Source organism: Telopea speciosissima, chromosome 4 (genome assembly GCF_018873765.1).
Source record: "Telopea speciosissima isolate NSW1024214 ecotype Mountain lineage chromosome 4, Tspe_v1, whole genome shotgun sequence".
Lineage (NCBI taxonomy): Eukaryota > Viridiplantae > Streptophyta > Magnoliopsida > Proteales > Proteaceae > Telopea > Telopea speciosissima.
Window position 1 is genome coordinate 11,497,772 of NC_057919.1, and position 11,006 is coordinate 11,508,777.

General features: G+C 39.0%; 2 protein-coding genes across 2 annotated transcripts; one reads left to right on the forward strand and one right to left on the reverse strand.

The window, feature by feature from the left end:
- Positions 1-230: 230 nt before the first annotated feature.
- Positions 231-7,502, reverse strand: LOC122658961. Its single transcript, XM_043854130.1, has 3 exons — positions 7,191-7,502; positions 7,020-7,090; positions 231-555 (listed from the first exon to the last, which is right to left on the reverse strand). Exons 1-3 carry the CDS (start codon positions 7,293-7,295, stop codon positions 231-233), a joined length of 501 nt encoding a protein of 166 aa, XP_043710065.1. The 5' UTR covers positions 7,296-7,502.
- Positions 7,503-10,541: 3,039 nt separating this feature from the next.
- LOC122657404 lies at positions 10,542-11,006 on the forward strand. The gene has a single exon (XM_043852102.1). It carries the CDS (start codon positions 10,554-10,556, stop codon positions 10,962-10,964), a length of 411 nt encoding a protein of 136 aa, XP_043708037.1. The 5' UTR covers positions 10,542-10,553; the 3' UTR covers positions 10,965-11,006.

Consider the following 11,006-nt stretch of genomic DNA (forward strand, 5'->3'; position numbering starts at 1 on the left):
GCTCCAAGTTTGCATGGCAAGGATCATAGAATTCAGGATCTAAACTATTTGCAAATGCACTTGAATTGTTGCTGACTTTTCAAAAGACCACTTTAGGCTAAAAATAGCGGCTGGCTTTTCCACTGTGATAGCCGACTATGGGCACGCGGAGGAAACATAACAAGAGACAAAAAGTGTAAAAGGAGGAGAGGTTTACCTTTCATCAGCCTATTAGTATTCTTTACTCTTTTTCAGGCTTTAGACTTCTTTTTCTTCTTTTTGACCAAAACAAAGTCATCGTCTACTTCATTCTCAGATGTGGCACTATCGTCGTCCCTACTCTTGCGCTTACTGGACTTCTTCCACACTGATGACACGTTTTTCAACTTCTCCACCGACTTCTTCTTTGCCGAGGCCGGAGGAGATGATGGGTCCCTTGCCTTTGCCTTTTCAACAACTTTGACAGAGTCCACTCTTCTCTTAACTGACCCTAGCTTCTGTTCCTGCTTCCTCTTCTGTTTCTTCTTGTACACTTTCTTTGCTTCCTCCAGAGGCAGAAGCCCACTCTCCATCATCCTGTCATCACATCGTAACATATTTTAGAACATAATTTATACCCATCAAGATGGTGGAAGTAATACAAGTATTTGAGCTTGTAGAGAATTGATCTCCTGAAGCTCTCACAAAGAACATAACTAATGTTACTATGAAATATGAAAAGAGATTCAACAAATTTTGCAGTGAATACAAGCTGTGTGCTTTTGGATTGTTGGGTTTAAAAAATTAAACTGAGTTGCTTATCCATATTTGCCAGCTCAAACTCTTGAAGTCTGATGACAATAGCAGAGAAAGAGAATCTTGGTTCTTCAAGGGCAACAAATTATTGAGTGTCTGGTTAAAATATCTGGTTTCCCTGGCCTAGTTGATCCAGAAGAGTACATAGAACTTGGATAAGTTAAGTAAAGCATAAAAACCACATTGATGTTTGTCGAAGTGGATACTTCTGCAATATAACCATCAAGTCAATTGAACGATTTGGCTCATAATCTACCAAAAGCTCCAAAACAAAGTTGACTTGGATACGGACGTATCTCTCTAAAATTTACACCACAATGAACAAAGCATAGGAAATAGAGAAAGCACTATGCTCTTTGAAGGAAAACCTCAATACCAACAAAATGCTTCCATATTGCCCATGAGATATACTGCAGAGCAACAACTGCCCTGAATTTGTGAATACTACTGAATGTTCAAGAGGCACACACGAGAATATCCCACTAGAGTAGCACTCACGCATGACAAACAAAAGAATAGCAATAACTTAATGGGCCATAGTGTAAAAGATAAACAGGTGAAACCCAGTTTCTCCCAAGCCTCAAATCCATCACCGCAACAACAAAATTTCTTTCTGTTTTAAGTAAATGATTGCAACACATTATTGAACTGTATTTAGTTTCAACTCGAAAGAAGATCATGTTATCTGATCTTCCTAGGTAAGGTATGAAGTCATACAGATCTGGCATCCGTATAATGGCTAAGGCAATCACTATGGGCCAAACCCCAGATTTTTTCCCCATTATTCTAACAAAAGAATCAGTTCAGTGACCCAAATATAAGGTTGTGCATGCTTTAATGAACTTCCTGAAATTTGTTTATGAAATTTTTGTTCTTGTAAATGTGTGGCACTCACTTATTCCCCCTCTTCAAGGTCCATCACTTGAGAAGATTTCAGTTTGAACTCACAAGCTAACCAGCTCTAGCATCCAGGATTAAGAAAATGAGCAAAATACATGAAATACCTTGTTAAAATATATTGCATCAAGGTATTCTCGCTTGAAAGTCATATTTGTTGCACAATAGCCATCAGGTTTCCAAGAAAGAAAATATAACACTATCAAATCCCAATACTGCACTTCCAAAGCAACAAAGTTTTAGAAATGTGATCGAAGTTAAGGAGAGGAGGGGAATAATCTTCTAAAGCGTTTTTTAAACTGCTTTAGAAATATCAATACTTATCACCTTATGAATGATGAATGACAAAAGAGTCATTTCCACCACCAAATCATCACTATCATTAGTGCTGCTCAGTGTTTTAGTTTTTTTTAAATGACCACCCATTCTTACCCTAATGTGGTATGCACATCGAAATTTGATTGTTCTTTAACTTTGTGGACAACTTGTCCTCGTCTTCAACTCATATGTCAGGTTTCAGCCAAATTACATTCACCATGTGTTAAAATAAACGTTCAGATAATGATACAAAAGTCATTTTGGTTTCCGAAAAGATGATACATTTTTAAGCTAAAAAAGAGTCCAACTCATTATGGGCCATGAATTTTGATTTGGCATATCCAGACAAGATTTCATCTATCCAAAAGCCGTAGCAGTAGTACAGCTGACATCACCTACCAACTGTCATAACAGAGTTGTAGTAGTGGTAGTTGTTGTTGGCTGTGTACTAGTAGTAGGTTAGTATTTTAGTGGTGGTAGTATGAGAGGGAGATTCCGCAAAGTGGTTATTTTAGGTATTTGGGCTCAATCATAAACAAAGAAGGTGATATAGAGGGTGATGTTTCACAGAGAATTAAAATAAGATGGATGAGGTGGAGAGGTGCATCCGGAGTGTTGTGTGATCGATGTATTCCTTTAACTTAAAAGGAACATTTTATAGAACAGTCATACGACTGGCTATGATGTATGGAACGGAATATTGGGCAGTTTAAAAGCACCTTATAGATAAACTCTGTGTAGCGGATATGAAGATGTTGAGACGGATGACTGGCAAAACTAGGAAGGACAAAGTAAGGAGTGATGATACTAGAGCTGATTTGGGGTAGCTCCGATACATGATAAGCTACAAGAAAGTCGTTTGAGGTGGTATGGTCATGTTCAATGGAGGTCTTTGGATGCTCCAGTACGGAGGAGTGATTTGATTCAGATTGAAGGAATTAAAAGAGCCAAGAGCAGACCTAAAATGTCCTTGGGAGAAGCGGTGAGGAAAGACATGCATAGCTTAGGCCTTGTATCTCTAATGGAGCTGATCGGAAGGCAAGGATCCATGTAGCCGACCCATTTAGTTGGGATAAGGCTGAGTAGTAGTAGCAGGAGCGGCAGCAACTGCAACAGTAGTAGTAGTAGTAGTATACTAGTAGCAGTTGTTGTTGTAGTAGTGGTAGCAGCAGTAGCTGTCATCCTTGACTAATCTGGTAATTTCTTTTTTTGGAGGGGGGTGGTTAAGTGACTACTCTGGTAACTTCACTGTTCCAATCCAAAAGTATTACATTATGTGGCACAATCAACAAGCAAATTTAAGATCAGGATGTTACAAAATGGGCCAAATGATTGAGTTTGGCCATGAAATTTCACAAGTGGCCAATCCACATGAACCCCTATCTATCCAATGGTTAAAATTGTCATACTGGCCCTCCACAGATTTGATGGCTTAATATATACAGAAGAAAATCCATTAAATGGTGGGCCATATGGATGACATGGGCCACAGGGGGTACAAGTTGTTAATACACAGATCCATGGGACAGGGTGAGATACAATAAGAATAAGTCTTCCTAGAAATGAACCTTATCCTTGTCGATAGATGTTATCTACTGTGAGTGGTAAAGGAAATAAGAGTGTGATTGATATCTTTCTGGTTAGAATACAATGTTACCCAATTTCCCAAAAAATTGTCCATGATTCTCATCCATTTGGTAGCTCCAACAATTACAAGGTTCCCTAGGAATTAGGAAATTGTAACTAGATTTTTCTACCTAACTCCTCTTTAAGCATTGAAGATATTGTTCATTCCGTCAGACTATACTATACAATTTTAAGTATATACAAAACTCTCATGAAATCTCAGTATACCCTCTCAAATTTAAAGTTCTTTTATTTTTTCACCCATTTCTAAATATTCCACTGCTGTACTCACTCCTGGAGGCTAGAGGCCTGTAATCCTAGGGATTTAAAAGATTAATATTCCAGTTCAACTAACATTCAACACTTTAATCTTTCTAAATGAGTTGGAAATAACTCTTATATCAGAACTCAGAAGCCACATAGAATATAATAGTCATATGCAAGTTGGAGATGGGAGATCTCACCTCTCCACCCTCCCCATTGTAAAATATCATAAAAGGTCAAGCAATTCAGGGTCACTAAGAGATCTACTCCAAAAACCCCTATTTAAGATGTCACTAAGAGATCTACTCCAAATATCCCTAGCTATGATGTTGTCCTATGGTCATCTACCATGTTAGTAGAAGAAACAAGAGCCTCACCCTGAACATTAACTCCATCAACCAATTTTTTCCTATCTTCTCATTCAAAGCTACTCTCGATTATTTACTCCTCTTACTTTATTCAAGAATTTGAATCTCTGATTTCCAATCTAAAGTTAAAAGAAGGCTACAACCTTGAATTCAACACTTGTGACCAGCTACATCTTCCAATGTTTCTTCCTCATCCATCTTGTTTTCAGTTGGCTGCTCCTTAGGGTTAGACAAAGTATTTCCTTGGATTGAAATTAAAAAACTGTAAAACATCCTTATCCACATCATAGACAAATAGTTCACAGCCATATTCCAAAGCACCATCAATATACCTCAAACATTAAGATTGTATATTGACATCTCTGGAAATCCAAAATACTGTAATGATCCAGTAGCTGCTTGAAGATACAGTAAACAAATTCCTCAGAATCCAAATTCTCATCACAACTTTTAACAAACAGAGTCTTGAGGTGTAAAAACTTTCTGCTGCAAGTTGATGGATGTTGATCATTCCATGGCACACCCCATTTGATTCAATGAGTACAAGAAGCATTCTAGGAAGTTGGATATAAACTTCTTGTTTTACCCCCTTTTCCTTTCCTTTCTTCTTACTGTGCCCAGTGTTCAGGCTATAGAAAAGGGGTATATTCAAACAATATTATTGATATATAGCAGCCACCGCTTTCCCTATCCTTCATATCGTAACTTGATTTACATTTAAAAGAAAATTCAATACTGAACAACAGCTGCCTAGCGCAGTTGGTGAGCTGTGGTGTGCTTCATGCCCATGCTCACCAGGTGGTTTCGAGTTCGAGCCTCCTGGCTGTTACGTTCCCCCCCCCCCTCTTAGTAATAATAATAATAGTATATAAGCTCCCTTTCCCAAAAAAAAAAAGTCAATACTGGATTTTCTCAAACCAAAGTGGTGGAGGGCCGGTTAGGAGAAGAGAGGAAGCTGGAAAAAATCAGAGTTGCAGGGGAGAGAGAAGAGAAATCGCATAAGAAGAAAGGGGGGGGGGGAGAAGAGTGCACATGCACCATAAACTCTATTCATTCTTCAAATCTGTCTCCAAAGATGGGGAATTACATCATATGTAAAGAGAAATAAGACTCCTAAAAATAAAGACATTATTTTTATTTCTAACTAGGAAACTAAGAACAATTGGGAAACCAAATATCCTACGTAGCTAACTACTAAAATAAAGAGAATAAAATAAATTAAAAGACATTATTTCCCCAAATAACATAAATTCCTAAAATCCTAGGAGATCCAAAATCCCAAATTGGACCCAGTTCATATCGTCTGGATACCCAACTGGGTTTGGGTCGGTCCAAGGTAGTGTATTTGCATCAGGAGGTGGTGGTGGTAGTGGCGGTGGAGGTGGAGATTTGTGAATATCAAGTCCGTCATCGTGCATGTTTTTGCTTAAAGTTTGTGTTTTTTTTTTTTTTTGTGCTCCTTTTAGTTGTTTCTCAAAACTGTTCCAAATGTGTTTTTTACCCAGTTCATTCCAAAAAAAAAAAAGACAAAAAATAGACCGGACATCACATACATGTTCTGTTCCAAATGTGTTCCAAAAAACACCAGATGTTTTTTTTTAACGTTTCCATACAGACCCTGAGAGACCATGTTTGATGATCCAACAAGACATCTATTTCCACATCCATAGAATTCTTCCAACTAGGATGCGAGACAACGCTTCCGGGTACTTAATAGGCACAGACACAGTAGATAAAGACAAAGCAAAGTTGCTCACGGATTGTTTTTTCTATCATCCAAGAAACCTTAAACTTAAAAGTTGTGTGTCACACTAGTCACTAAGCCGGACCTCTGTGCCATACAGCAAGACAGGGCTGCGGGCCATCAACGATTCAACATCATACGCTCTACTGAAATAGATTTCACGGAAAACCAACTATATCCGATCTTGGTTGGCCTTTCATCCCTAGCCACAAGTCATCCCCGTATTTTTCCACATACATGGGTTCAGTCCCACAAGTTCGACTTTGACTTTTATTAATCTCTCTAATTCTGGTTTTGAGGTGACTGGTGATCCTGTTAAAGGGTGAGCTTTCTAAACTCTTGTGTTCAGCATACCCATTCCCACCAATAATTCAAAAGCAACACCTACAAATAGAGCAACCAATGCTGGAACTACAAAAGGAAGTGACAGGACAAATCTAATTTATAACACTCTTCCACTATGACCACAATCCAACTAGTTTCAAAATTCACTGCACATAAAGCACAGATATGCTCAATAATAGTGCTGACCAATCTTATTGTCCTACACATACATTCACTTAACATTGGAAACTGTATTGGCAAGAATGTTAGACCATAAAGAAGCTATCAAATCCTATTTAAGCTGGGCCAACCTGTGTCTTGGGTTCCATACTTTGGGATTTCATGTTTAGAATACCTTGCTAATGGGTGCATACTGACAAGGCCAAGGTCAATAAGTTGAGCAATTTTGTGTTTTGATGGATTAGAAGTATGTCGTGCATAGCTAGATACAGTTTTCTTTCCAGAGTTAAAACCTCTGGAGTAAAAAACTAAAGCTTGAAAGTTGGCCTTCAGCCTAGACAACATCCAAGCGTTGGCATGATCTTAAAGGTTGATTGTTTCAGCATGCCAGCCTGCCAATTGCCTCAGCAAAGCAGTACAGCACTCAGCAGTATGAAACAAGGCACCCACCCAACATTCACTTCTAACAAACATTAGTATGCCACTATTTATCAGATAGAAAACACAATGGATGAAAGTCTCACCAAAAAGCCGCCATTTCACTATCAGGGAGTCGCTGATACAGTGTTTCGTAGAAAATTCTCAAAGAGTCCCTCTGTGAAGCCAAATGCAACATAGCCGTGAATGAAACTCCGAAAAGTGCAGGTGTTTCAACTACTTCGTAAAGGAAAAAATTTTAAATGGAAAAATCATACCTCCTCGGGTGGGTTGCGCTTTTGACCAGGCAAATCATACACCTTCCTCTCCTTCTTGTTCCCGTTCTGCTCCACTGCTGCCCACTTCTTCTCCTCTGCCATCATCCTTTTCTTCTTCTTTTTCTTCTTATTGAATCCAAGGCGTACCACAAGGAAAGAAAAGCACAATCACATAAGAAGCAAATTTCGACCTAATGAACAAAATAGACAAGTAAATTTTCGAAAGAGGAAAACTTTCTCAATTTGGTATCTTTTTTCTTTACTCTGCCTTGACTTGCATGAGCTCCTACGCTGCTGTTCATGAACTTCTTCTTCTCTGTGACTGAAGAATTCAAAGTCCTCTCCTTCACGACATCCACTAAGATCAGAAAGGAAGAAAGAAATAAAAAAATTCAAAGCCATATGGAAATTTTGAGAGACAAAAACCTTTTCGACCTTCTTCGAACTTCTCTTAACGTCAGACACATCGCCATCTTCTTCAAAGGGTTCTTCTTTCTTAACTTTGGCTACCTTTGAGCGAGATTCTGCGGAACCATCAGAGGATTTCTTCCGAAAAGAACAGAGATTTCTGTTCTCCTTCACGTCCACAACCTCCTCTTTCTTCGCGATCTTCTCCCCTTGAGCATCCATTTTGCGCGGGAAATATGAAACAGCAAGAACAGAATGAGAGGGAGAGGATTAGATTACTGGGAGGAGTCTTTGAAATCAGATTTACTGTGAATGAACGTTAGGTTGGACTCGACACAGAAAGAAAAAGGTTTGTGAAACCCACGGGCGATTTCAATACGAGGTTTATCCGATTTTCTTTCCCCTGGTCGGCTGGTCCCCTTGAAACATTTTCACGGTGTTTTGTTTAATGGGATTCGAGATTGAGCCAGTTAGTATAGATTTAACATAATTCATTTACTCTAGAGCTTAATGTAGTAGTCAGGTACCTACCATTTGGTATCAAAGCTAAAAAAACATATCACGAATTCAAGTCATAGAAAGAACTATCTAGGAAAGGACAACTCTCATTTAAATGGCGCAGATTGATTGACGAAGCGTAAGGGTACGTGAAGATCTTATTTAGTGAACTCTTTATTTTTTTTCCCCAATCATTTGTAATAACCTAAAGTACCTTGAATTTTTGTGAAAATTTTCATACTAATCCAAATTTGAGGCAACTAACATAATCTATTCATGAACTCCAAAGGTGTACTCAGTTGGCAAGGGAGCTGGTCCAGTTGGCGGGAAATCAACATCCATCTTAAGTTCGACTCTCCTTACCCCCTTGGGGCCAACCACACTGTTATGTGTCGGTTCTTGCTTAGGTGTGGTTATTTGTGATTGTGGTTAATTATTATTAATTAATTATATATATATACAGGATTGTGGTTAGTTATTATATGTAGTTATTAAAAGTGGGACGAGTTCTAAAGAGAGATTGTAGAAGTGCAAAAGTGAGTAATTACAGGATTATCCGTGTATTTATTGATGAAAAAAAGAAGTAGACAGTGAAGGGAAAGATTATTATTAATTCTTGAGTTTATCTTGAGATAGGATGGGCGGCCTCCCAATTGCGCCAGGATGTCAAACTTCGTCCATAAAGCCAAATCTCTATATTTTCTCCTATATTTGTTCCTATATTTTCTCTTATTTTTCTATTTTCTTTCCACCAAGATTCGCGCACGTAACACTCACGGCTTCTATAGTTCTCATAAGATTTGGTGCTGACCTGGTGTGATGTGTGTAGAGGTGTACGTGCTTGCCCAGGAGACTAGTCAGGTCGGACCGGTGTCATTAACATCTTAAGTCAAAACCCCAAGGGGCACCGCAGTTGGCAAGGCACGAGGCCTAAGGAAGCTAAAGATCCTGAGTTCGACTCCTCCTCCCCCCTTGGGGCCACTCGCCTGAGAGGAAACTCCCTGGTGAACATGGAGGCCCCAATATCTCCCGATTCATGTTTGTTGCGGGGTCGTATACGAGCCCTGGGGTTTAGTCAGTCAAAGGCCTAACACCTCCTATTCCAAAAAAAAAACATCTAAATTAAATTTTCTTGCTATACCCTTTTTTTCCCTTTTTATTTGGAATTTTAGGTATTGTTAGTTAATTTTTATTGCCCCCATCCCCCGACCGCGAGAGTGGATTGGGAAAAAGAATGCTTGTGTGTCCTCTCTCAAGATTCTCTTTTGATATTATTTAGCTTAGAAAAATTGATTGCCATTGATTTTCATTCTAGATTTTCAAGTGATTTTCAACTCATTCTCGACTAATTCAAGTGTTTCCATGATTCTATCTTTATGTCCATTTCTCTCTCTTTCACTGTATTCTTTTGTTCTGATCTGCAAGTATCTGATGCCGGACGTCGGAGAAGCAAGGAGACTGATTAATGATCCTTATCGGTCGGTCAGTCACGGTTTTGGTCCTCAAATACATAGGATCAATTACGGTCCAATCAAAATCGAATGAGACGTTTCGATTGAAACCTTTACTTGACACTGTTCAAGGAATCCCATCAAACTGAAAAAGTAATGAATAAAGACATTCTCTATTCAATGCAGTAGAAGGAACTTCCCACTGAAAAAAGTAAAGAACCTTGCCCTGCAAAGGCAGGTAATCAGATACCATTGCAAGCCCTGGCCTCTTCCTGGCCAATCTGCCTAAAAGTATAGAAAATTTTCTGACCCCACCTCCCAACAAATAGATGCCTAAGGGCTAATTCCCTCCCAACCCTTCTTATCTCTTCATGTTTGGAGGCAATTACAGCCAATTTGAAAATTAGGTCAGGTTTTGTATAGCATTTCCTGAACTCTCTCCATAACATACAAACCATTCTAAAAGGACACATTAACCTGCAAAGTTTTCTTAGTAGTTTTACTCTTTGTCGTGCGTGGCGCGTTGGTCAAGTGCTCACTTGTTGAACGCTTGGTCAGGGGTTCAAGTCCTGAAAATAGTCTCTCTGGCAACAGGAGTAAGGCAGCGTACATTTCACCCCCCCCAGACCCTGCTAAACACGGGAGCCTTGTGCACTGGGTATGGCCTTTAGGTTGCATATACTTAATAGTCCAGCCATCTCATCAACAAAAGTCACAAGTTATTCTGAATTTCTTCTCTCTTTTTTCTGGTCCTCTGAAACTTGCTTGGCACCCTTTTGTTGGAATATATTCCACATCTTTCTAAGGATAATTAACCATTTTGCGGCAAAAGAAAGGTTAATTGATCCACGAAAGAATCCATACTCAGGCATTGATACTAATGTTAAAGCGATTCCAATCTCTGTAAGGCAGAAAGCATCTAATTCCTTTTTAACTTTCGTCCAAGTATATATAGAGATAAGGGAGAGCTAAGATAAGTAAGAACTCAAGAAAGAAATACAGAGTCATGGCATGGTTCTTCAAAAGGAAGAGGGGCCCTGAATGGAAACAAGGATGGACAGAGCAGAACCTCGTTAACATCTCTGCTCCACCACTTCCCTTCCTTGCCTTCTTTGGAGTTGTTATTCTCTTCCTTTCTCTGTCACAGTACACAGACTACAAATCCCAGATGAACAGGGCTTTGATCAGTTTTCAATTTCTGTTATTCATTTTACCTGTTGTATTGATCTTCTTGGTGCGATCCATGGCTATCAATGGTAGGTTCTTTAGGATACCTCTTCCACAGTATAACTCGATTCATCGAGCAGGGAGCTCTCCTTGGGGTGTTGCAGCTTTGGTGGTTGTGCTTCTGCTTATGATCTCTTATCAGTCATCTGTTCATTCCAACTGGTTTAGACCCTTATGGAGAACATATTAATCTATAGAAGCCTTTTTTTTTTTTTTTTAACTTCATGTGCCT